At 35.8% G+C, this 27,972-nt stretch overlaps 2 protein-coding genes and 1 long non-coding RNA gene across 3 annotated transcripts in view; 2 read left to right on the top strand and 1 right to left on the bottom strand.

The window, feature by feature from the left end:
• Positions 1 to 2,514, top strand: LOC106080359 (fatty-acid amide hydrolase 2). The gene is made up of 6 exons (XM_013241707.2): positions 1 to 234; positions 319 to 541; positions 605 to 822; positions 878 to 1,168; positions 1,242 to 1,631; positions 1,707 to 2,514. The coding sequence occupies exons 1-6, from the start codon at positions 58 to 60 to the stop codon at positions 2,004 to 2,006; spliced, it is 1,599 nt and encodes a 532-aa protein (XP_013097161.2). The 5' UTR covers positions 1 to 57; the 3' UTR covers positions 2,007 to 2,514.
• Positions 2,515 to 5,637: 3,123 nt separating this feature from the next.
• LOC106080374 (dual specificity protein phosphatase 10) overlaps positions 5,638 to 27,972 on the top strand; it is a 30,291-nt gene continuing 7,956 nt past the window's right edge. The window contains exons 1-3 of the mRNA XM_013241739.2: positions 5,638 to 6,567; positions 11,249 to 11,365; positions 20,874 to 21,101. Coding sequence (XP_013097193.1) covers positions 6,501 to 6,567; positions 11,249 to 11,365; positions 20,874 to 21,101 — 412 coding nt within the window. The 5' untranslated portion in view covers positions 5,638 to 6,500. The remainder of the gene's footprint in view (positions 6,568 to 11,248; positions 11,366 to 20,873; positions 21,102 to 27,972) is intronic.
• Positions 8,056 to 8,711, bottom strand: LOC106080375 (uncharacterized). Its single transcript, XR_001220181.2, has 2 exons — positions 8,656 to 8,711; positions 8,056 to 8,596 (listed from the first exon to the last, which is right to left on the bottom strand). It is a non-coding gene; the product is annotated as an uncharacterized LOC106080375 (long non-coding RNA).

Here is a 27,972-nt window from a genome sequence, read left to right as displayed (position 1 = left end):
TGAACTGAAAGAATTTTAATAATTCAGTCAATTCACAACATTCCAGCCGTCCAAATCATGGAGTTCTTATTAAGATTCCTGCAATTTTTAGTCAAAATCGTCTATATTATCGTCTATCCCATATTGACCGTACTTTTGCCACGAAAAAGCAATGAAAAAAAAGTACCGCCCATCAAGAAAAAAGTTCTGCTTTTGCCACTTGTTGAAATCATCGCTGCAATGAGATATAGAAAAGTAAGCTAGCACCTGAGCTTCAGAAAATACCGGTTTACAACGATTAAGTGATAAGAGTTCTTTTTTTACCTTTGGACTGAATAGTTAACATCTCAGCAACTGGTCCAAGCTTATATAGAGCGCATAAAAGAAGTGAATCCCCTTATCAATGCAATTGTGGAGGAACGTTTTGAGGATGCCATGGTCGAAGCCAAAAGGGCCGATGATTTGTTGGCCAAATGTGCAAACAGTCAACTATCTCAGTTATACACAAGATATCCCCTGTTGGGGGTGCCATTTACGGTAAAAGAATCTGTGGGAATTAAAGGTGATATACCAATTTAATATAACGTACTAAAGCGGCATTAATGTTTTACCATTATTGACTTAGGCATGTCTCATGTGGTGGGTAGCCTAAAGCGTGTTGGCATAAAGGCTAAAATAGAAAACGAATCAGTGGAAAATTTGCGTTTAGCTGGTGCAATACCATTGTTGGTTTCGGCAAACCCAGAGTATTGTTTTAGCATTGAAACCACTTCCTATACCAATGGTAGATGTTTAAATCCCTACGATTCTCGCAGAAGTAGTGGTGGTTCGTCTGGTGGAGAGGTTAGTACAGAAAATCTTTAGTTTACGGCTATTGAACTTTGTTTTCTCTTAACAGGGCGCTTTAAATGGAAGTGGTGCCACATTATTTGGCATAGGCTCCGATATTGCTGGCTCCATACGTATTCCTAGTCTTTTTAATGGGGTTTTTGGTCACAAACCAACCGGGGGTCTTATACCCATCAATGGAATTTTCCCCTCCTCCGCTGAGGCTGAATGTGCTCAATTTTTACAGCCGGGCATAATAACAAGATTTGGCTCTGATTTGAGCCTACTTTTACATGTTATGGCTGGAGAAAATTCTGTCAAATTGGGCTTTGCATCTGCTGTGGACACCAAAGAGATAAAGGTAAGAAAAAGTGGGATACAGTTGGGTAATTGATAGCCTTTTCAACATTCCCTTTTGCTTTATCTTCCATTAGGTCCATTACTCACTTGGTTTTGATGGTCTCAATGGATTTTTGCACCACAGTGTCATGGCTGACATACAAATAGCCATACTAAAGGCAGTCAAATATCTTCAACAGTCCGGTCTGCAGACAAAGATTGCTAAAATCAAGGGATTCCATGACTCCAACGAAATAAGTTTTAGTGGTATTGCCCGCCTAAAGAAAATGTCATACATTTTAAACGATAATGCCAGTCTAAAGGAATTGCTTTATGAGTTAACAAAAAGTATATGGAATGGTTCTCAGTATACTAAAGAAGGTTTAACATTTGAACTATTGAGACGTACTCAAGCATTTATGTTCTCCGAAGAAAAAGTGGCAAAATACAAACAGAAAGGTGAAGAGCTGAAAAAAGAAGTTATAGTAAGTCACATTTGCCATGCACTGTGTTACTATTATAATAGCTGTATATATATGTATATTGTTTTTCCTGTTTAGAATCTTCTTGGAAATAATGGTGTTCTATTTTTCCCTGCATTCCCTGTACCTGCTATACATCATAACACCTCTATTCTGGCCCAATGGGCTGTTGATTATTCTCTGTTATTTAACATATTGGGCCTACCAACCACATTTGTACCCATGGGTTTGGACAATCAGGGATTGCCTGTTGGATTTCAAATAATAGCCGCTCCCTATAATGACAAATTGTGCATTCAAATTGCCGGAGCATTAGAGGCGGCATTTGGAGGTTGGGAGCCTCCCAGCAAACACGAAGTTGCTCAAAGACAGAAATAAGAATTACAAGGATTTTTCTAGTCAAGTATGCATTGAGGTGCGTTATACAAAGCTACTCTTAAGGCCTAAACAGAATGAGCGCATTGAGGAGGGTCGCGTTGAAAATGCAACTCTGCAAACAAATGTTAAAAAAGCAACTTGAAAAAAATAAGTGTGGCAGCACAGAATGAAGCTCGCTTCCAAGCGTCAAAGTTGTAAAGTGTTTGACTTTTCCATGTTGCTTTTGTGAGATTTTTGTACAGAGTTGCATTTTTGCAACGCGACGCTTAAAACCAAAGCTCAACGCTCTCATTCTGTTTTGGCCTTAAATGCAATAATTTTTTAAAATACTTTAAGCAGTACCTTAAAATAGCATTCCTTAAGTAATGGAGATCATTACAAGTCTTTGGACAAAGTGAACTAACTTATTATTTTAATCTATTGGGTTGCCCAAAAAGTAATTGCGGATTTTTCATATAGTCGGCGTTGACAATTTTTTTCACAGCTTGTGACTCTGTAATTGCATCCTTTCTTCTGTCAGTTATCAGCTGTTACTTTTAGCTTGCTTTAGAAAAAAAGTGTAAAAAAAGTATATTTGATTAAAGTTCATTCTAAGTTTTATTAAAAATGCATTTACTTTCTTTTAAAAAATCCGCAATTACTTTTTGGGCAACCCAATATATAGTATAACTTTTTGTACAACTTACTATAAGTGGGAACTATGGGCAGGAAACATTGTAAAATTTTGTATTTATAAAACTACTTTTATATCTACTTTTTGTATTAATAGTAAATCAATTTAAAATTTTTATCAAATTTATTCATCAAGATTTTTCCACGAGGCCCAATAGCATTTTATGGTTTGACTTTTTATGACATCAGCAACATCTTCTTCATTAAATACAGGGGGCGCAAGAGAAACTTGCAAATGCAAATTTGTCCATGAAGATTCCATTGAGAAGCAATGGCCTACTTCTCACACATCAATGAGTGATCACCGATTCAAGTTTTTAGCTCAATGATAAGAGGCGTGCCGAAATGAGACATCTGTTTTACATGGCATAGTACCTCACAAATGTTTCTAGCATTAGGAGGAAATATCTTCAGCTGAAAGTTTTCTATGATGTTCTCGCCAGGAGTCGGACCCAACCGTGCTCTGCGCTACGGTGGCCTCCAGAGAAACTTAACTATTTTAAACAAGCAAAAACTTGCTAAGCTCTGCTGGGCCGAACCTTATATAACCTCCATCATAGATCGCATTTGTTAAATTATTTGCCCGATATCTCTTTATAGGCAAACAAAGGATAATGTATAAGAATTGCTTTGCTATTGAAACTATATCAGGTTATGGGCCGATCCGCACCGTACTTGGTTTGGATGTTGAAGACCATAGTAAAAGTTAATACGCAAAATTTCAGCCAAATCGGATAAGAATTTGAGCTGGTAAACTATCGATATTCGCAAAATTCGATATTTTCGATAGTTTTAATAATAAATATCGATACTATCGTTAATTTCCCATCACCTATTCTTCAAACGAAAATGGGAAGTAAAAATCAGGAGTTCGATTTATATAGAAAATCAATGCACAGACCAAATAAATCCAAGATTAATAAAGTCAGTTGGAAGTCATAAGAGAAATCATTGTACAAAATGTTAGCCTAATCCTATGATAAATACGCCCTCTATAGGCGCAATGTATTTTAAAGGATACATTCAGTGTGGGATTGCCCATTTTTAACGTTTAAAATTTAACTTTTGCGATAGTATCCATCGGAAGAATGTCAATCGATATTAAGTCACAAAATTAAATATCGATAGTGCCGTCGATATTTTGCCAGCTGCAATAAGAATTGCGCTCTAAGGGGCTTAAGAAACAAAATCGGAAGATTGGATTGTATGGGAGCAAAATCAGCGGCTGAATTACCGCAAAAATGAATGACTAAATTTTTGTTCGACAGTTTTTATTTTGGAATCAAGTGTAAATTAATAGGAAAAACGAGTAAGGGCTGTTCTTACACTACTGGAAATTTTTACTGGAAAAGTACGCGAACAGACCTATTGATGCATTTGTTAACGAGGCAAAATCGTGTATCAGCTTTTCGAATTCTACTCAGGAACAATCGAATAGAATACTAACTTGATTACTTAAAGTAATAGTTTAAACAGAAGTTCAAATGTAAGTACTTGAGTGTAATTATAATACGAAAAGGCACAAGCGAACTTTATAGGACGCACCTCCGACTTCGCTGAAATTTGGTGTCTAGATGTGGGTTAACCCCAGAAACACGAATCCGAAGTCTGTTTTTGGGGTAAAGGCCCGGCGGCAAAAATCGACATGAAACTAAATTCATTTTTACTTCTTTTTAAATTTTTTGTCTTTTCGATTTTTTTTGACTGCCAAGTCGATTATTCGACTTTTCATTCATTGAAAGTCGGCCTCGACTTTTTACACAAAAATCGATAAGTCGAAGTCGACTAATCGATTAGTCGGAAGTCGACGTAAAACAACATTTCCTTCGCGCAAAATTGTTTTTAACGTCCTATCCAAAACAAAAAGTTAATTTGTTTCATTTTGCAGTAAAAGAAATACTAGGAATCCCAAGTTGGGAAAAAAATGTGACTTTTCGACTTTTATCAAAATAATAAAAATCGATTTTTTAAAATTTTGACTTTTTTTGCAAAAAGTTGGCTTTTGCAAAAAGTAGACACTTTGACTTTTTGTCAAAAGATTGCGAAATTTTCAAAATAAGATTATTCTGTTGTTGTCATTGTCGTAGGCATATTTGCCTACGAAGAAGTGGCGATCCTCATCAAGCCCCTATAGGCTAGCAAGCTCGTTCCGGTCAATACGACCAATGCCGCGGGAACAAGGCGCCAATAACTCGCCTTGTCGTATCGAGCATCATAGGCACTCAATATTTTCACAAGAGCCGGTGCCACCCGGCCTCTCACGGAGACGTAAATATAAAATAAAACAAATATAGAACACATTTGAACACATCCCACATAGGCCGGAACATTGAGGTCCGATCTGTGTGGTATTCATAGCTGTGATGAGAAGCTCTTGCACAAATACTGAGTGCCTATAATGCTCGATATGACAAGGCGAGTTATTGGCGCCTTTAAATAACCAATGGCCAACCTGTTCCCACGGCGATAGGTCCTTTGGACCGGAATGCGCTTGCTCACCTAAAGGAGCATGACGAGGATTGCCACCTTCACATGAAAATGTTGCTACAACAACAACATTTGATGAATTTGACATTTCAATTTAAGGCATTTGCTGCTCAAGGTAGTTTCGTTGGAGGTAGATTTGTTGTTCTGCTAATGACGCTACCTCTTAATGTACCATGTATCATGTGTAGCAGCCACAAGATCAAAAGTTTTATGAAAAGGTACAATAAGTGAAAAAAATTTAAAATCCAAACCAACTCTGGAGTTGGTAAACTCTATTCTTAATTGTAATGTCTGTGTTTTCGACTAGTCGACTTCAAAATCGATTGTTCGACTTTTTTTTTATCAATGAAAGTCGACTTCGACTTTTTTACACAAAAAGTCGTCTAATCGATTAGTTCAAAGTCGACTAGTCGATAAGTTGAAAGTCGACTTTGAGATCCCTCAGAAATACTTGATAAATAAAAATATCATTTCATTCCAAAATGTCTTACACATTGGTTGGGACTGTTTGAAGCGCGAATGAAGTAAATAAATGAAAACAAGAAAGCCTGAGCTTACAAATAAATAAAAAACTAACTTGAAGAAATAAATGTACACAAATAAAAATCAACTTTTGAGTGAGAAGCAAATCATTTAATCAATTGCAAAAGTGCCTTTAGTTGACCAAATACAATAAGACACTAAAAAGCGTCAAGTGACAACACACTAATAATATAATTAAAGAAAAAGAAAAAATTGGCCACGCATTTCAAAGTCCTAACAAAGGGCTAAACATAACAATTGAATGAGAAGATTAGTTATTATAACCATAAAAAAAAAATACTAAATTGTTCGCGTGTCCAACAAGTGACCGTTGCTGCTTTTTTTGCTAAGCAAGGATTATATATTAAGTGGAGAAAATACAAATAAAAACACAATAGTGGAAGAAAAAGAAGAGGTTAAAATAATCTCCCACCTCCTCGTTCCCAATTCCCTTTCCAAAACTATAAATTTGTTGTTGATAATCGAAAAGAAAATATAAAATATTTCATTTTAAATCAAGCTTGATTGACTCAAGTGATTTCTTTAGTCGTTTTTTTTTACTGAACTTACGTAGTACGACGAACGTACGTACCTTATCTACATACATCCATACATATTAAAAAAAAACAACACGGTGTATACGTGAGTGAGTGTGCTCTGCTACGACGGCAACGACGAGTGTATATATGTGGTGTGCTTATGTGTGATTCAACAACGCAACGAAAATAAAGCAAACATTAAAAAAAGAGACCTAAACAACGAGAGTGAGGGAGAAGGTGCTAGCGTGAGTCATAGCACAATATTTGAAGTGAAATGAAAATGCGGATAAAGAGAGAATCGCCGTGTCTATTGCTAAGATTTATGCCAATCACCAAAGTCGGTAAGTTTTGCAATTTTGCGTATATATAGAATATATTTTTCGGAAGATATTTGAGTTTCGCTTAAAATTAATTAAGTACCGTCAATTGTAACTGTGTAAGTGCTCACAAAAAAGCATCGCGCAATATAATTATGTCAAATAGTCTGTCGTCTAACCCTTGCGCGCCCGCTTCACACCTTCATTTCATATCATTCATGGGGCTCCTATAGACGTAACAAAAGTAGACGTCAGCGTTAATTTTCCGTGCTTGTCAAAGTAATGAAGGCTGCTACTCGGTGTATCTGTGGAGCTGTCTTTTTGTTATTCAGGGGAAACTAGGAATTTTTTATTGACGAATGTAGCCATATTGCGTTTGCAATAAACAAGCATTGCCCTGCATCCCTCTCATTTTGAGCCCTTAGTGAGAACAAATCATCGATCAATATAGGCGATGAATCGCTTAATAACAAATTAATTACATTACAATATATTAGTCATGGCGGAATTCCTGAGTGTAAGCCTTCATTAATGGCATTTCAGAAATAAATTCCTATGTTTAATCATACAGGTGATCGTAATAAGTCATCGGCTCGCTTGCGCATATCAACAAGCAGCGATCGTTTGCAAAACTCCCCAATTATTACTCACAACTTATTATAGAATCATCAGCCACGATGTCTTGCTCAGACTGTTCAGCCAGAAGAAGGAGAGGAATTATAATAAATACAAAATACATTCATCTTCTCGAGGCGGTCGTTGTTGCTGTTACTTCTTATTGCTGTTGTTGTGTTTACTCATTATAAGAAAATTGTAAACATTTCGTGAGTCATTCTCCCATCAATGAGTGAAATTATTATTATTGCTGCTGTTATTTTTGTTCATTCTGTGTTGGCTACCAATATGGTTGTCGTCGTCGTCGTCATCGTCATCGATTGTTGTATTTGTTTTTGTCTCGGAGGAATCCCAAAAGTCGTCTGCCTTCGTAAAAAGGAAGAGGAGTCATAAGTTCATTCGTCTCACCAAAGTTTTGATTTTGTTTTTTCGATTCTTCCATTGCGCGCCAAATGCTTAAAGTGGAAGTTATGGTTAGTAGGCAACACTGTTGAAACGCTTTGAAACGACCTTTCGAGTACGAGTTCGAGTTTAGCTGATGTAGATTTTTTTGTGTTACCATTGTTGTAGTTGTTATTGTTGTGGCTTTGTAACTGGTATTTCAATGTTTTGGCAGCAACAGAAAAAAAGAAGCAAAACACAAGAAATAAAGCAACAACAACAAACAAAATAAAGAGTAGTTGTAGCAGTTTTCAATACGTGCATGTACTTCGCGCATAGCCGTCGTTTTGCACATATATTTAGACAAACACACACACGGCCACAACATCGCACAAAAGCAAAACTAAAATTCAATGTTTTTTATACGTCATATATAACCACCAAGTTGGCAAAATTGTCGAACTTGGCAAAATGGTCGCACTTGACATTGAATAGCAATAAAAGTTTATCTTTAAAAAGTTTGTTCAATGTCCTTTATTAATGCGATTCTGTGTTTCAATTCCAATATGGGTAAACATTTGGAAAGCCTTTAATTAGCGCAAAAAATACAAAAGTTGCCCATGAAAATTCCAATAAGGAACTACGGAGATACTTCTCATATCCATGCACTGTCCCATACAAGTTTAAGCTTAGTTTTAAGGGATCTCCTTTTTATTACCGAGCCCAAACGGCTTGCCGTAGTTCGCCACATTTTTTCTGAAGTTATAGCCACGATTTGAAACTAGCCGTTCAGCATCAAAGGCGGGCATGCTAACCTCTGAGCTCAATTGCTTTAATATTTGGGTTGTTTTTTACCAGTCTAGCGACCTCTTCCATGTGCTAAGCATCACACTTTGGGCGACCTGTGGATGCGCCCGGTAGCTCCCAGCTGAGCTTCTCGTTACGACGATGAAAACAAAACAAATCGGAGCTCATAGTTCAAATCCATGTGGTGCCACCTCATAGCTTGTCAGCTGGTCTTAGCAAACTGAAAATGTCGCTAAAGCTCCATACCGGTCTTAAAAACGGAAAAAATAGATTATTAATTGACTCAAAAATAAACAGAATGTTTGATACATAGAACTGGAATGTGAATACCCCTTTTAGAGTAAAAACCCACAGCCACATCATTTGTCAAAACTAAAACTTAAATGGAGAATATGACAATTATGAAAATAATTATATAATATAACTTTATTTAATTTTCGTAAAACACCACGATGGATAGATTTATTTTATTGCTGGGTGTTTTCGATTGAAGTATTTTCATGTACTCTATTATTATTAGTGTATTATAGGACATTTTGAGGTATATTTACTCAAGATACATTATCTTATCTGGACTTGCGTTAGCAAAACCAATGATGATCAATTTTTCCTCGCCTTATCAATAATGAATGTACCTATTATTACTATTTTTTAATTATTATCAAGATAAGCGATGATTTTTTCAACTCAATTGTTGTAGCAACCCATGCCTGTAACAAAAACAACGCTTATTGTTGTTTTGTTTTGGTTTTTTTGTTCATTAATCCCTTCGATAACCCTATAAAGACACGTTTATACCAAAGGATTGTCGTCTGATCGTCAATTAAATGAATGTGAACTCGTGTGGACTGCCGATGACAACTCAGGGCCAAATTTTATGAATCAGTAGTAGCACAAACATTTTTGACATGCGATAATGTGCTAATACTGTGATGAGCAATAGTTTTCTAGAGTACAAATGTTGTGTCTACACATGCTTATGAATGTATGTGTACAGAGAAGGGCAGAATTGTATGTTTTTTATTATAATGAGGATCGAATAGTATTGTCGGTAAAAAAAAATATTTAACTGTAGACGTTTTAGAATTAAGCTGAGTATTCTGTTCAGCTTTTCAAGCGGAAATCTGTTAAACTCCTAATAAAAAAAAAACGTCGGCGAAACGTTGGCTGAAAAACGGCGGAAAGGTAGTACTCTGGCAAAAAACTATTATAGTGGCATCACTTGAAACTATTGCCGGCATCATTTTTGTTTGTTTTATTGGTTTCAATGGTTCGTTTTTCTTTATTTATTTGAGAACAAATATGTAAAATAGAGAAAACAATAAGTGCAGATAAAAAAACAACATTTGATTGCTGTTAAATTTCCAAATTTCGGCGGCTATTTCGAAAGAAGAATAGAATACCAACCCTTACGAAAGCCTACTTAATATGTAGCATGTAGCAAAGAACTTGAGAAATAGATCTTATTTTTTTTTTGGTGATAAAACCCTCCAAATACTGGCGACATTTGTTAGGTACTATTCCATGTAAAAATTCCCCCCCAAGTGTAGTCGCACTGCGGCACGCCGTTCGGACACGGTTATAAAAATGCGGACACTTAAATTTTAATCGGACAGCAATCATTGATATGTGAGTAGTTTGCCACAATTTCTTAATGGAATGCTCATGACCTAATTTGCATTTTCTTTGGCATGCAGTCCCTAAGAAATAGGTCTATACGGTTTAAAGTAAATAATTTGTTATACTTCAATGATATTGCCGAGGCAAATATCAATTTATGATTAGAATAAAGTAACTAATTAAATAACCCAATAAGAAAAGGCAGACAAGTCTTTAGTATGCATTTTTATACCATCCACCATAGGATGGGGATATACTTATTTCGTCATTCTGTTGGTAACTCCTCGAAATATTCCACTAAGACCCCATAAAGTCGATCTAGCCATGTCCGTCAGACTGTCGGTCGAAAACCCTCTAACTTTCGAATGTGTAAAGCTAGCCGCTTGAAATTCTGCACAAATACTTCTTATTAGGTGGGTTGGGATTGTAAATGGGCTATATCGATTGATATAGCTGCCATATAAACCGATCTTGGATCTTGACTTCTTGAGCCACTAGAGGGCATAATTTTTGTCTGATTTGGCTGAAATTTAGCATGAGATGCTTTTTTATGACTTCCGACAACTGTGCTGAGTATGGTTGAAATCGGTCCATAACCTGATATAGATGTCATATAAACATAGCTGGGGTCTTGACTTCTTGAGCGTCTAGAGGGCGCAGTTCCTATCCGATTTGGTTGAAATTTGATTTTTGGTCCGAATCGGTTTATAGCCTGATACAGCTCCCATACGAACCGATCTCTCTTTTTTACTTCTTAACTTAACTTCTTGGAGTTAACGTAGTTTTAGTCAAATATTTAGAATTAGATAAAGATTCCCACCTAGGGTGGGTCACTTGCGGAAAACTAAAAGCGGAAAGATCCCATGAAAATCAAGATTCTCTTAAAAAATTAAACAAAAATGTAAAACAAAAGGAAAAATGACATCCTCAATGACTAGAACAGCTAAAAATTCAAAAAAATTTATGCCGGCTGATTATTTTTCGCAACTTTTTTTTATGGAGTCCTTAAGTTAGATAGAGTAGTTGTGCAGCCAACAAATATCAATAGACAATATTTCCTATTGGGTTAACGCGTCATGGCAATACATGTATACACCAAATACTTGCTCACAAACTTCCTCCAAATCAACTCAACAAGTTACAATTTCACTTAGCCAACACCACCAAACATGTTTTATTTCCTTAAAATAAAATGTGGCCACAAAAATTTACATCTTGTCTACTACTTGACTGCAAACTTGACTATGCTAAAATTCTTTGTTTTTTTTTTGCTTTTTTTCAGAATACGGTAATAAAAGATCGAAAGATAACCTGGATACCCCCTGTGCTGAGGAGGAATCAAACTCCTCGTCTAGTCGGCCATCGCTGACGAGGAGTTGTAGTAGTCCTGCTGTTTATGGTATGTATACGAGAAAAAAGTTAAAAAGTAAAAAATTAATAGCACTCGAACTTCTAAAATTAATTTTTTTTTTCTTTCTGAAAATCAAAATTTTCATAGTACGAGCCCATCATCAAAATGAAGTTTTATATTTATCTAAAACTATAGACATTTTGTAGTTGTTGTTATATCAATAAGTTGCGTCTTCATGTTTGTCAAGATTCTGCTTAATATCTAGGTCCAAGAACTCTGCGAATTGGTTGCGTTGCCTACAGAGGCATCTGGTAGTAAGTCGAGTACGGTTGTCTGGGTAAATGAACGGCTAATTCTTGTAGCTATATTAGCCCAATAGCAATTAAGGGGGCCGCCTCTGCCAAGCTTAGTTTAGCCAGAACTACTTTTCTCTGCCGAGGGAGGATAACTTCAGGGGCGGTTAGTCTCCAAGAAAGGCGTTCAACCTGTAGCCGTTTACACACATTTTGCGATTGATGCTTATGACATTTTGGACATTAAGAACCAGGCTATATCAATTTAGAGACATGGATATCCACTTAATACCAAGTCGTATCTCTGAACATCTTTCTCTTGTCAAAATGTGTGTATGCTTCTGTCTAACAATACTTATTAGTTTGAATGTATAGCCCATTTAGAAGTTCATTCCCAAGCATTTTTCAAGCATATCCCTCCGCTTGATGGGGTTTCGTTTTTTGTTTTAAGTTTTCAATGCACTTAAATGGAAATTTACCATCAAACACACATAACAACAGGGTTAGGGGGGGATACCTATCTACATCAATGAGTGCTGTCTACTTCAAGTTTAAGTTCAATGATAAGGGATCACCTTTCGAAAGTCAAGACCGTACGGTGCACCGCCGGGCGAAATCACATACTAAAGAAGTTTTACACATTGTCAGAATTAGGGAGGAAATAACCTCCACCGAAAAGGTTTTCTGATTGTTGCCAGGATTTGAACACAGGCTTTATAGCACGAAAAACCATGGTGCATAGGTTAGCATGTCCGCCTATCGCATCCAAACGCCCGGGTTCTAATCCCGCCGGCGAGTGCACCTTAAAACATTTCTCAGTGGTGGTTATTCCCTCACCAAATGCTAGCAACTTTTGTGATTATTTCAGCCATGTAAAACTTTTCAAAAAAGAAGTGTCGCTTTTAAGTGACAAGCCGTTCGGACTCGGCGTAAAAAGAAGGTTCCCTTATCACTGAGTTTAAATTTGAATCATGCAGCACTCAATTATGTCATGTGGAGGTGGCGATTGTCGACAAGCTCTTGTGTGTGGGCAAGCTTATTCCGGTCCGAAGGGCCGATCGCCGCTGGAACAGGGTGGCCATTGGTTATTTAAATGTGCTAATAACTCGCCTAGACATATCGAGATTCATAGGCACTCAGTATTTGCACAAGAGCCGGTGCTGCCCGGCCTCTCAATCCTACAACAGCCGTTTATTCCAGGGAGATATTTCATTTAGTTGTCCGTCATTTCTTCCCTAGTTCTTTGTACCCCTTCCCAGAATGAATATGCGGCAATTTTTGATTTAAAGAATAATCTACGCAAATTCCTTTTGCTAATATCATTTCCGATTTTAAGTTAAACCATTCGTTATGACACATACTACAACTTACTCTTACAAAGCTATGAAAAACAGCAACAACAGCAAGTATTTACCTGGATACCATTTGACTTAATTTCATCTAGGAATAATTGTTTGTTTTGTTTCTCATCACGTCATTATTCCAAGATCAAATATGACGCATGTAAAAATTCTCGCGGTATTTTCCATTTCTTTTGTATGCTTTGACCATTTACAGGATTTTAGCTAATCATTTAACGGACGACTTGCATGACGTCATTTTAAAATCCGCACGTATGATTCACATTAAAATTTTACTGAATTTTGAATAAGAATATAAATTAGCAAAAAAAAAGTACAGGAGCTGAATCACAACACTCAAGTTTTGATGGATTGCTTGTATTTTATTTATATATGTACAATACATTTCGTTTTAATGAATAATAACATAAGCTAATCAATTCTATAAACAAGTTTTATTGTTTAAATTAAAACATAAAATCAAACAAATTTGCATGGGTTCTTAAGCACTTTAAAGGTAATTTAATAATAGTTCTTTTGATTTGCCTTCTGGCTGTTAAATACTATACCTAAATATATTCATGTCATATAACATGATGGCTAGGACCGGACCCCATTCTAGATAACCGCACTGCTTATGTTTTCTTTGAACTTCCTTTCTCAGCCTGGAGAATTGATACTTTTTAATAATCGATCAGAGCTAAGGTTGAGCCTAAGCCTTAAGTTGACGCTGTTTTGAGAGCTGAGGGAAATATTTTTTTACAAGAGTTTTATATGGTCAAAGACCCCATAAATATTGCCAGCCTTTGTGAGGGAATAACCTTAACAGACATTTTTTCCGCATGTTGTTATTGTTATAACAGTGTGTGTGGTACACTGAGGCTGACCCTTGTCGATGAAGAACTCCATCGGGTCAACCCGGTACATATAATCACTGTCATGGGATTGTTTTTTTCTCGGATGTGTTGTCTCGTCGGGTTTCCAACCTAGGCGTTCAACGTTATATGCACACATGCTAACCTTTTCGGTGGTGTCGTTTGCAAAATACCACTGTAAACGATACCAGTAAACAATACCTGAACAAACACCTAAAACTTATCTCGAAGGCTCGCGTTTAAAATCTGGGACGGAATTACCGCATACCGCATTGAATGAGTAAAATCGTTAAAAATCTCTCTATTGTGAATTATGTATCTCATAATTGAAGGGGAATTTTTTAAATTTAAGGACGCGAATATTTAAATCGAGAAATATTTATAAAAACTTGGGCATAATAATTTGTATACAAGTGGTATAACACCCATTAAGCACGAGATGAAATTTTAATCGATACGAAAGCGCACTCGATCAATTGTACGGCAATTCGGCCCCTGGTGTCAAGAACTTTCAAAATATTTCCACTATTCCATTAACTTCTCCAAGGGAACTTTATTTGAAATTTGCTGTCAAATATCGAGACAAAAGTTCAATTTTTGTATCCACAAAGTTTCAAGGATATGCGATTAATTTTAATTTTTAACTACCATTCACAATAGGAATTGTTTGTATTATGGTGAATAGCTCAAGTATTCAGCTGCTTGTCAGCTGGCTTTCACATAAACATTTATAGATAAGTACATTGGTGCAGAAAAGTCTACATACACGTTTCACATAGCGAAATTTTTGGTTTGAATGGAATGTTGCTTAAATTATTCTCCATGATTCCTAGTTTTATGAAATAAATTTTCATTTATTAATGCAATACCATACGGCCAAAAATATAATTAATTTAATTCAATTTCAATTTATTGGTTCTATAATTAGGCCAAACAAGGCCTAATGTAGTAACGAGAAGATAGCAATAATTCATACTACTCCATTAAAATTATATTTAAATAACTTAGGATAGGGAGGGGAAAAAATAATACAGAAAAATTTATTTCTGAATGAAAGTACATAAATAATGATTACATTCAGTGTAATCAGTTAATTCATTGTCTAATAACTATTAAAAATACTTGATAAGCAAATTAATAATTAGTTACAATTATTGGGTAAACTCATATCCTCATTGCTTAACAATTAATTTACGTAGATGGCATTTACGAAATGTAGACTTATTTGTGCCAATGTATATCAAAAATACATGTGCAGCACGCACAAATGTGAATGATACCAAAATGGCCGATGCATACAGTTATCTTCTACAAAAGACTATTAAGATCAGTTTCAAGTAAAGTCCAGCACGGGAAGCACCACACTGGCTGAAGCAATGAGGTCCGATCTGTGTGGTGTTCATTACTGTCAGGAGAAGCTTAGCGAGCGACTGGCCGCGTGTACAGGTTATGGATGGTGAAATGCTCCATACGGAGTAGCTGCAAAGGCTGTCGCGGACAATCAGCGGTATCGAGCGGAGAGTCTTAGTGAGAGGCTGGGCGTTACCTGATCTTGCACAAATACTTAGTGCCTATGATGCTCGATTTGACAATTGGTGCCTTTAAGTTAACAATGGCCATCTTGTTCCTTTGCACCGAAACGAGCTTCCTCACCTACTGGAGCTTGACGAGGATCGCCACCTCTACATGAAATTGTGCCTACAAAAATAACAAGATAAGTAAAGTTTGCTTCAAAGGTTCTAAATCGATGGAGATGCAAATGATTGTCTATGGTTTTAAACATTCGCAATAGGATTTATTTGTAATATGGTGAACAAGCTCAAGGAGAATGTTCTGCTGTTTGCCAGGTAGGAACTAGTTCCTTTTGTCGAACGGAACTAAAAGGAGCGATCACTAAAAGAAACTACAATGCCCACTTCTGGTTCCAAAGAGTATCACTAAATGTGAAGTCTGCCTCAATCAATTTTATACATAAAGCCTAGTATTGACTTCAATCACACCGTAAATGCCTATTAAAATATTGCGAAAACCGAAGGGCTCTTTGCTTTATCAGAACACAAAAATATAAAACAACAACACACAGCAAAAAAAACAGTACTGGAACATAGTTTATTCCGCCCATTTCGTGAGCATTTAATTATATTTGTTATTAAAATTGTGCAAAATTTATCCTGATGCAGCGACATGTCGCTACTATTTTGCTCATAGAACTCAGTATCACTTGTACGGAATGTGTTCGCATTATCTTGGTCGCCATTTTTTATAGTGCGTTTTGACAGCTGTTTGTGTTAAAAGTCGAAGTCATTACTAGGCTTTGCTTTAAAATAATTCAATTTTGAACTTCGCAGCTGTTAAGCTACCATTCACAATAGAGAGTATATGTATTGTAGTATGGTGAATAAACTCTAATAGAAGATTCTGCTGTTTGGCAGCTGGCTTAAAAATAAACAATCAATGAATTAGGTAAGGTTAGCTTGAAAAGAAGATGCTAATCCGCTCCATGCCGCTATGGAGATACAAAGTAATGGCTTAGTACGACTTACTGTGCGTAATTGGCTTACTTTAAGTACTAAAAGTAATCACGAACAACGAAAATCTAAGTCAGGAACTTCCTGCTACGTACAAAATACTTAATTGTTATGTATGTATTACATTATATACCCACCTAAGTACCGATGTTTGTTCAGTGTCTCATCATCTTCCCCACATGCTATCACTTGCCGCACCTAATTTGCATAAGTGAGATCGTAGTCCTATGTGTCCCGTTATGATACCGAAAGCTATACTGACCTCCTTCTTACTTTCTCTTAATAGCCTCGTCTTCGCACGATCCGTAACACTCCATAGGATTTCCGTCGTCCTAGCGATGGTTTCGCCGTTCCACAGTGTTACACGGGCGTTCGTCAATGGCTTTAAATACAAATTTTTTTTAGATTAAATCAATTTTTTTTATTATATATCAAAAATACACGGCTAGCCCATTTGCACTGCATACCTAAAATTTTTATCCTAAAAGCCCCACTTCCTTACATTTTGTAATACATAGTATTTATGGACCTTAAAAATCCCTTTGTTGTCGAAATGAATAAATACATACAGCGGTCAAAAAAAGTATTCATCATTCAATGTTTTTTTTTTTAATAAGTCTACAAAAGACAATTGGAATAAAAACATATTAAACTAATGATGCAGTAGTGCTTGTGTGATATATATGTACACAATTTCATTGTTTTTAAAGAAAAAAATAGTATTTATTGGAACAAAAAGGGCCATTTTACAGCTGAACACAAAAAATTAAACAAAAAAAGTATTCATCATTGCAAAAAAACAAAAAAATAAATAACATAATTTAAAAAAATTAATACTTTGTTATTCGACCACCGCGTCTTATAACTTCTTTTAAACGGTTTGACATCGATTGGACTAATTTAGCGGTAATATTTTGGTCTATAGTAGTCCATTCCTCCATTATCACCTGTTGCATTTGACTCTTGCTCGAAAAATTGCTCGTTCTCAATTTGCGTTCGAGATGTTCCCAAAGATGTTCAATTGGGTTCAAGTCGGGACTTTGAGGAGGAGTTTTAATGACTTTGGGGCAGTTATACAGCATCCACATCTTGGTATTTAAAGCAGAATATTTGGGGTCATTATCTTGATAATATTGAAAGTTATTACCAAGCCCAAGTTTTACAGCACTATCTTTTAAATTCCTCTTTAAAATGTCAATGTAATACTTATGATCCATTACTCCATTAATAATTTCAAGATTTCCCGCTCCTGAAGCCGCCATACACCCCCAAACCATTAAACCACCTCCACCATGTTTTACAGTAGCAACTGTGTTTCGTTCTTCAAGCTCTGTATTTGATTTTCTGTACACTATGACCTTTCCATCGCACCCAAAAAGATTAAACTTGCTCTCGTCTGCAAAAATGACTGTTTTCCAAAATGATTCGGGCTGTTTTACATACATTTTTGCGAAGTTTAGCCTTTTCACTCGGTTTATTTTATTTATAAAGGGCTTCTTACGTGCAGTTCTTCCTCTGTAACTATGCCTTTTGAGTGTATTTCGAATTGTTTGTGTAGTAACTTCCTTCCCTAAATATTCCATAGTGTTTTTACGAAGAATGGTCGCATTTGTCTTCGGAGTTTTCTGAACTTGCCGCACTAGCCAACGCACATCTCCAACTGAAAGTGCTTTTGGTCGACCAGATCTTGGTTTATTGTCAACAGTTTTCGTTTCTGTCCACTTTCTGATGATGGATTGTATAGTAGATCGTGGTCTATTTAATATTTCACTGATAGTTTTTTGAGTTAAACCATTCCTGTGGTGTTTTATTATCAAAACTTTTACCTCATCAGAAACCTCGTTTTGCTTACGACCCATTTTGACAAAAACTATATTTTCAATGAAATTAAATATTTGCTGTCAAGGGCAAAGCCTCCTTTACTAAATAAAACAGAAAAGGGGGATTCCCAAATAATATTTGAATTTGACTTTGATGATAGCACATCAATGATGAATACTTTTTTTGTTCTGTTTTTGGTGTTATTATATAAAATTGCATTTTTTGCGCTAATTAAATTTATTTTTTGAATTTATTTTAAAACATATTACGAAAAATAAACTATTGCATAAAACTGCATTATTTGTTTACTTTAAATTTTCTTCAATTACCCAAAATAAGTGAATTTATTATCAATTTTGCTAATGATGAATACTTTTTTTGACCGCTGTAGATAATGAATGTTTGCGGTACCCCAAGAGAAGTGAATGAAACAACAATGGTGAATAACTTTACTTTGAATCAAATGACGAAGACTACATCGGAAACATGGCAATTTTTTTCTAGCATGATTGGAACTTGTCATCTAATTACTTATAAATATTATATGTCATTTGCGAATTCCATATAAAACGATTCTATTCTAGCTTATTCTTGGAATATCATTGCTTCTTTTGTTGAAATTTTGTACCACTTTCGTATTCTACATATATTTTATGCCAAATTGGGGGGGACCATAATGTGCTTTGTATTATTTATATACAATATATCATTCAACAGAAATAAACGAAGCCTCACTCAATTTATATTGAGAAGTTTATTTACGATCCATAGTCATGTAAATATTATTAAGAATTCTTCTGCCATATGAAAAAGTCATAGGAAACAAATATAATTTCCAACTCATTTATGACATGTCCAATGTTAATTTAGCCAAAGACTCGATGAAAGAAACATTGCTCATGCTCTGGGGCTGTTACTACTGCTGCTGGTGGTGGACTCTTTTTCTTCTTCTTCCTCTTGACTATTGTTTATAACAAAAACAAGAAAAAAAAAACTAATACAATACCTCGCTAAAATGAAGTATGAGGAATAGGTCGATTGCTTCATCCTCTCTTCCTATATATATGTATACAGCTACATACATACATATGTTGTATGTGTGTTTGGTTGGTGTGGCATGGAGCTAGCGGCGTCAAGGCATGACTCACTCTATCTTAAGAATCAAAGCGGACTGGGCCACCACAAAAACAAAACAAAAACGCACACACAATGCTATACTTAATTATGATGCGAAAATAAAAATAAACACCACCACCAGCCACCATCATCATCATCATCGTCATTGTCGTTTTCGTCGTCATCATCATGATCATCATGACCACCGTTGGAGTAGTCTAGTCTAGAGGGCTTTACCACACGACGTAACAGTACTTTCAATCGTCGTTTGCCAGCGTTATAATATTTTTGGGGATATAAGTATGCACATATGTATGTATATGAGGAATGTGCTATGCCGTACCGCGCTCGAGTGTTTTGTATGTACCTACATTCATTTTGTTGTCGATGTAACATCGTCATCGTCGACTTGGAAACGTGAACGTCTTAAAAATGAATGAACTTTCATGAATGAAGAGCGTTGGCTTCGCGGAGAGAGTTATTATAATTGTTTTACTTTTTCCATATCGTGGTTTTATTAGAAATGACCAAAGACATTAGAGATTTCTAACGTAAAATGAAAAAAATAATTTATCATTGTTGTGTGGTGAGATGGTTATTAAGTTGGCATTTTTAGTATCAAAAGTAGTAGCTGTTTTCGTATAAAGTAGCGGCGGTCATACACATAAGAAATTGACGTCTTTTTTGTTGTAGCAGTGTGTTGTACACTGAGGCGGCAGCCCTTGCCGATGAATGATCACTTGGGGTCAATCCGGTACGTACCACCGACTGCCATGACGTATTTGTTATGTACGCAGGTGTATTTAGCAAAACGAAAGTTTTCTTAGAACAAATAGTAGAGCTGGCAAAATATCGATGGCACTATCGATATTTAATTCTTTGACTGAATATCGATTGATATTTTTCCGATGGATACTATTGCAAAAGTTAATTTTTTTGCAAACCTAACAAAAATAGGCAATCCGACACTGAATATATCCTTTAAGATACATTGCGCCTATAGAGGGCGCAATTTTCATCCGATTAAGCTAACATATTGTACAATGATTTCTCTCATGACTTCCAACTGAATTCATAAACCTTGATATTGCTTGATATTGATAAGCGCTTGGTATTTAAGCAAGAAGCCGGTACTAACCGACCTCTCACTGAGACTCTCCACTCGATACCGCTGATTGTCCCCGACTTCAGTTGCAGCTACTGAGCCTGAACCAGCTGAGGTTCTCGTAATGACGTTGAACACCACACAAATCGCAGCTCGTGCTCCCAAACCAGTGGTCTAAGTCATTCCCGTGCCGGGCATACTACTTTGGTCTTGGTAAATGTAATTGAAGTCATTAGACAACTTCATATCTTGCTCCTTTGTGCAATCAAATACGTTTCATTTCCCCTTTTTCTTTGCAGTTTGTGTCATATTTTTAAGTCCGCAAAAGATCTTAAACTTAATTCTATTGACTCATGAAAAAGATCATATACCATGACATAAAATCCTTTGCCACTTTAGTTTGTTCAAATATCGTGCCTAAATATTTGTTAAATGCCCATTTATTTTTATTTCCTTGTTTTTGTTTGTTTCATTGCAGATATCGAAACACATCCCGCCTCACCAGTTTTCCCACATCTATTGCTGGGCAATGGCCGAGATGCTGGCGATCCCAGTAGTGTGGGCGCCAACTGTGTTTTAAACGTTACCTGCCAAGCACCGAGCAACACAAGTCAATTGCTCGGCCTTAAGTACATGCAAATACCTGCCAGTGATACACCTCATCAAAATATCAAGCAATATTTTCAGGAAGCCTACGATTTTATAGGTAAGTGTTGTACACTTATTACACCAAAAACAACGAAAAAAGTAATAACAACACATACTGTAACAACAAGGTCTATTTTGAAGTCGTAAAACCACAACTACGACGTAAATCGCAATAGGTTTTGTATGTTTGTTTTTTTTTTTGCTAATTAATAGTTGTGCGTCGTTTGCCACCTTCTGTCGCAGGGGGTGGTGTTTGTAAAGTGGGACCTGCAAAGTGTTAAACTGTTCTAGAATGGTATTTGTTTGTTTGTGATGTGTTTAAGTTGGGCAGACAGCATGACGACATTATTCCATGTGCTTCAAAGTAAGACCAACGAGGAAACACACAAAATCAACTCTCAAAAAAACCAGAGCATAACTTTTGGACGTTTATGTGTTAGTTAGTTTGTATGCATGTACATATGTATGTATATAGCCCACCGCAAACTTCCTTCCTGTTGCCAGACGAAGACCATATCAGGACCCAGAAAATGAAAAACAAATGGAGAAGAAACAAAAACAAAACTAAATAAAGCACTTCACAAGTCTTGATAGGGAAAATATGTCATTCTTTTGTTGGGTATCAATTGTGTTGTAACTTTATGTTGCCCATCAGATGTTCAACCAGCGAAGAAAATCAAGTCTTAATGGGCCTTAGTTAGTGTGGTATTTAACAGACATAAGGCCTGCATAACGATAAAATTGAAAAAATATTTGTAAAATATTTGTTTTTTTTTGGGGAAAATTTTTCCTTAATCGTTCTTTCGATGGTTTTACAAGGTTACCACATTTGATTTTTTTGGGTTTCTTTGGCCAAAATGTTGCCATTTACATATAAAAATTAATATGGCACCAACTAATTTATCAGCTGCTTACGTACAAGCTTACACACAAATGTGAGTGTGTGGACCGCACTCAAATTCATATATGTTGTTGCAACTTCAACCAAAACACATCGCTTCGAAATTAATAAATAACGAAACAAAACTATTTAAAAAGAAACAAATTCAGCTTTTATTTGTAAAAATAATTAGATTTTATAGTATTTTCGTTGGTATTACTTAAATAAGCATAACTTTGCCAGCATCTTCTACCTGTATTATTTGTTGTAATAGCAAGACCAAAAGAATAACACTTTCATTCACAATCGTTATTACTTCGTACAGATTTAGTGCAAAGCTTGTTAAGAAGAAACATTTTTTTATATATTTTAGAAGTAAATTTATTTATATTTTGTTCATTTAAAAGCATTTAAGAGAAAAAATTTGCATGAAAAGCTAGGCTAAAATAAGTTTTTTTCCGATATACCTATAAGACGGTGATATTATTGCTTTTCATAAGGCCCTGCTGTAGAGAAAACCTCATTAAATAAGTATCAGTGCCCCAACAAGCAGCAACTATAAATAGATACATAAACATTTAAAATATATTTCGCATAGAATTCTGGTTGCCCAATACGCACTACCACAGAACTGGACGAAAGAATGAACATTCTTCATTATACCTCTTTGGTGTGTATATGCGTACGCATGCATCATGTAAACTTACGTCACGTGCACTTTCGACCTCGTTCCCAATGAGGCAGCGGTGGCGTATACAAATGTAATGATTGTGATAATGATGATGAACAACAGAAGAAAGGCATTCACCGTTTATCAACCACCCCTCCAACCGTCGCCATACCATACCATGCCGGTGTGTTTTTGTGTGTCGTGACGTTATTGATGTTGCTGCTCAGGAGCACGAGTACTTTGTGCAGAATGATGATGGCAATGGTGATGGTGACTCATCGTTGGGGTTAGCTGTGTGTGCTTTACAAGAGAAAACAAAAATTTTCCTTCCGTGATTCTCTAGTTGCCTTTGCAATGTTTGTTTTATTGTTCAACCCTCCTCTAACTTCTGGTCTTGGCAATTGTTGCCTTACCACCTCCCTTCCAGACATCATTAGAGGTACGTTTGTATGTAGTACGAGGAGTAAACAGGCTCGTTCGTTTGTTGGCAACATGTGGGCTGGAATTCAATGAGTGTGAACGACCAGTAAGCAAGTAATAGTAGTCTGTTCTGCCTATTTATACCCCACAAAAAAATTATATTGATTTTTTACTATTTTTGTCTAAAGGTGTAGTATATAGTACATGGAGAATGGTATCAACTATTCCTCCGCACTGCTAGAAGTTTTGACTAAAGCAATAAATGTTGTGGAGAAACCAAGCGCATACATATGGCAGGCCTAGCAGAGGGCACAGCTCAGCAGACCCTTTGTTCAAAAAAGGCAAAGCAGAATATAAGAATCTACATAGATATTGTAATGTAAAATATGTTAATATGTATAAGCATATGTACATCCATATACAAAACAGGGTGCTCTTATTATATGTATGTACATACATACATATGTCTCAAGCAAGCAAGTCATTTGTTTTTTTAATTTTTTAGAACAAAAAATATATCGCACACGGCACAAATATATTCAGCAGATTTTTCTACAAACAATACTGCGCCACGAATATAATACCAAAATAATGATGATGGTCCGCGTCATTTCCCAAAATGATGATTGCCAAGTGTGCAAAAAAGCAAAATTAAATAAAAATATTAAAAGTTCAATCAAAAACCAAATCATTGGAACCAGAACCATTGGTTAAATAAAGAAAATGATAGGTGTTCCCGAAATAACAAATTCTCTCCAAAGTTATGTCATATGCTTTCAATATTCCTTTGTTCGTGAGCTATCTAATCTTCAACTTTGTCAAAGCACGCTTGCTGGCCACAAGGGCGAGTCCACAGAAATTATAGATATACCAAAAAACTTCACCGATGATGACCAGTTTTGTATCTAACGAACTAAGGAGTTTTGTTTAAGTTAAAAAGTTAAGGGAGGGAAGATTTACACTTTGTATACATGTTTATTCATCAGTTTTAAATTACTTACCGTTAAACGATTTCAGTACGAATGAATAACCAACACAACCCTCTTGTGAATGATAAAACACTATTGTGAATCACAATAATCTTATATTGTGAATCATAATAATTTATTTAACCTTTTTTCCATAATTTATCAAAATGACTATGAGAAAATAATAAATAGCGAAATGTAGTGATTTTGAGCTTATTATTTTACTTCCGTGGCAGATGTTTTTATCAAAGTCTAAGGCTACGGTCAAAAATATAAATAATATAAACATATTAGTAGAGTTGCTTAATTGTTGTAAGATTCCCTAGTTTTTGTAAAATTTCCAGAGGATAGAGGGCGTTAAAAGATAACAACTTCTTCAATGCGTTGATTGACAGACAGTGCCATATAACGACGTAATCTCTATAGATAAAGGTTATCTTGTCTCTCTGAAGTAATTATTGCACTGAATGTCAATTGTGCACGGTTTTGTTGTAGTTGAGATACGTATACAAGTATATAGATAAATGCGTATGATCATGACGCATCAACAAATTTCCCAAGCGCCACACTCCGTATATATAAATTATCTATTGACATGTTCAGTTGAGTCATTCGAACGATAATTGTTCTTACAACAAATTGGAAGGTTGACATAATGTTGTTAATAGGTAAATGATCAAGTGACAGACAGAGTTCGTTCAATAGATTAGGGTGGGATGCATTCATGGTCCTTTCATTACGTTAATTACAAATGTATTCGAAAATACTGTCACGTTTCATACCCCTGTGACTCATTTGCATTGTACTTAAATGGTTGGTTATCATTCGACCTGAAGTGGCAAGACTATAGATTACGCATTGTACTTATGATAAAGAAGTGAAAAAATAACTAACACGCAATGTGGGAGTTGTGAAAAGCTGTTAGAAACAAATACCACAAAGTCCACATTCTGGGTTTTTTCAGAATATGTAATAGCGTTGGGTATTCGAGGCAAAAGCCAACGTCGGGCATAGAGAATATCTGAGAATATTTTGCAGAACTGCTTATCCTGCTGCTAATATTGACAAAAATGTTAAGGCTTTCAGTCATTTAAAGGCTTTTTTAAAAACGGCTGGTCCCTTATAGAACTAGAACTCAAATCGGAAATATCGACAAGAGAATGAGAATAGTCATAGTTTGTGAGAATATTTTCAATGCAGGAATACGAAGGGTGCAAAGGAAAAGAAGAAAACGCAAACAATTTATTTGCCAACCTGTCATAAGAATGGGAGAAAAAATAAGATAATTTATTTAATTCTTCAATAAAACTTTCAAAACGTATGTAGCATTGAAGAATATTAATAGCGATTGCCTTTGTGATTTTATAATTAATTGGTTCCAATATTAGTCTGCCATTCACAATAGAAGTATTTCTTTAGTTGGTTCAACTGCACTGGATATGTACATAGATAAATTTCAGTTTGTTCGTTTGATGGCGCTTGTTGGAATGGATAATGAGAAAGCTGTAAGCAGAATTTTACTCTCATTACTCAAACACCATGAACTTTTTGCTTTTTTTGCATTTTCTAACTATCCATAATTTCCTTTCCTTTGAAGGGAAATATGGCTTAATGCGTCTATTTAGGTTTTCGTGAGTATTAGCGTCCAATGTGTTTATCCTTATTTCTTTTGTTGTAAATTTAATTTTTCTTTTGTTGTAAATTTAATTTTAATCCTGAACTTAGATAACCCTCGTCTATCTTTCAAACAGGCTTATCTCTGACATATATACAGAACATCGTTGTTCTGGATAGTTAGCATTTTATTACAAGCTGTATTGCATAGTGGCACAATAAAAGGGCTAAAATTATGGTAAATTTTCGATCAACATTATAAAAGTAGTAGGTATTTAAGGTTTAAAGACTGGCGACTTAATGGATATGATATCCCAGAAATTACAGTTCAGGGAATCATTCTATAAATTTTTGAAAATCCATTTGTTCTATTAATCAAATAATGATTTTTGTTTGTGAAAAGTGTTTTTACCTGGCAACCCTAGACGATGATGAGCTCTACAAATATTTTCAAGTGCTGTATGTTATAGAATTGTTTTGTTGTTAAGACCCCCTACACTCATACATACACACACATAATCTTGCATGGCTCAACCCCTTCAAACTTCCACCTCGTCCCACTTTACCCTATTTCTGCCATTCATAGGCAAAACAACAACAACAACAATAGCAACAACATCAACATCAAAAACAGAAGAAATAATAACAACGAACGACGTACATACTACAATCATTCGAACGGTGCGAACGACATTTATACGACCAACGAACCAAACGACCAACAGACCAAACGACCACAAATTCAACAACATCACTGTGGATGGATAGATGGATGGATGATTCATATTTTCGATTTTTGCTGTTTCGAGTGTGCTTGTGTGTAGTATTTCTTTTTATTTTCGTTTGAGCTTTTTTCCTATACAAAGTATATTTATCAACAATCATCCACTCACTCATGAATCCTAGGTACATAAATATTTCGAATATGTCTGTAGAATGTGCAGCAGAGTGCCTAGTATATTCCGTTTTTCGCCCTATTCCTTCTTGCCACCACTCGCCCATTTGACTGCGCGCATGTTTATTCTAGTATTTACCCCATTGTAGTTGTTAAATAGTTACTTATGGATAATTAGTAGTAATAAAATGGTTTCCTTGCCCTTAGTTAGGCTGTTCTTTGGCTGACAGCTTATTTACTGTAGCCCCCCTTTATCATCATTACAATATTATGTATTTTGTGTACAGAGGTGGAACGCCGTTTTGGTTTTAGTTTTTATCACTCATAAAAGGGAGAAGTTTCATATAATTCGCTGTTTAGTCCCCAAATTGCTGGAATGAGTAAAATCGAAATCTATCTTTCGATATTGAGTTTTGCAACTTGCATGAATTTAAACTGTGCCGCTATTACGATAATAGGAAGACCAAGCAAACTTTTTTAATTTCGATCAGAGTACCAACCCTAACTAAAAACCATTGTATTTATCTGATCAATTCATAGACAATAGGTCTGTTCGCGTACTTTTCCAGTCAAAATTTGGAGGAGAGAAAGAGCCATTTTGCTCTCTCTTTAAAAAATTTGCCAGCAAAAATATGCGAACGACTTCCAGTGAAAATATGTGCAAATTTGCACAAATTTTTGAGTTCCCGAACACAGCTAATAAAAAGTATCTAGCTCCAAAAGCAAAAGATGAGTAAATTATTAGTGGAACAAGAACAAGGCGTCGATATAAATAAAAGTATAATCTTAAACAAGTAAAAGCGTGCTAAGTTCGGCCGGACCGAATCTTGGGAACCCACCACCATGGATTCTGTTAAAATATGGGAGTTATATCTAGTTATAGAACGAATTGGAACGGCGCAGTTGTTGAGAGTCATAACAGAACACAATATGCAAAATTTCAGCCAAATCGGATAAAAAATCGCGGCTTGTAGGGCTCAATAAATCAAATCGGGAGATTGGTTTATATGGGAGCTCTATCATGTTCTTGACCGATATAACAGAACACCATGTACACAATTTCAGCCAAATCGGACAAAAATTGCGGCTACCAGCGGCAAAACTGAAGACCGGTTTATACGGAATACTATGTGCAAAATTTCAGCCAAATCGGATGAAAATTGAGGATTCCAGGGGCTTAAGAATTCAAATCGGAAGAGCGGTTTATGTGGGAGCTATATCAGGTTCTTGACCGATTTGGACCGTGCTTGGCTCCGTTGCTGGCAGTCATAATGGAATACTATGGGCAAAATTTCAGCCAAATAGGATGAAAATTTAAACTTCTAGGGGCTCAAAAAATCAAATCGGCAGATCGGTTTATATGGGAGCTGTATCAGCTTCTTGACCGATTTCAATGGTTCTAGACTCAGTTATTGGAAGTCATGACATAACACTATGTGCGAAATCGGGAAATAAATAAAGCTTTAATGGGCTTCAGTCCCC

This window comes from Stomoxys calcitrans, chromosome 2 (assembly GCF_963082655.1).
Source record: "Stomoxys calcitrans chromosome 2, idStoCalc2.1, whole genome shotgun sequence".
Classification (NCBI taxonomy): domain Eukaryota; kingdom Metazoa; phylum Arthropoda; class Insecta; order Diptera; family Muscidae; genus Stomoxys; species Stomoxys calcitrans.
The sequence above is the reverse complement of the archived record's forward strand: the minus strand, read 5'-3'. Positions and strand labels throughout refer to the sequence as shown.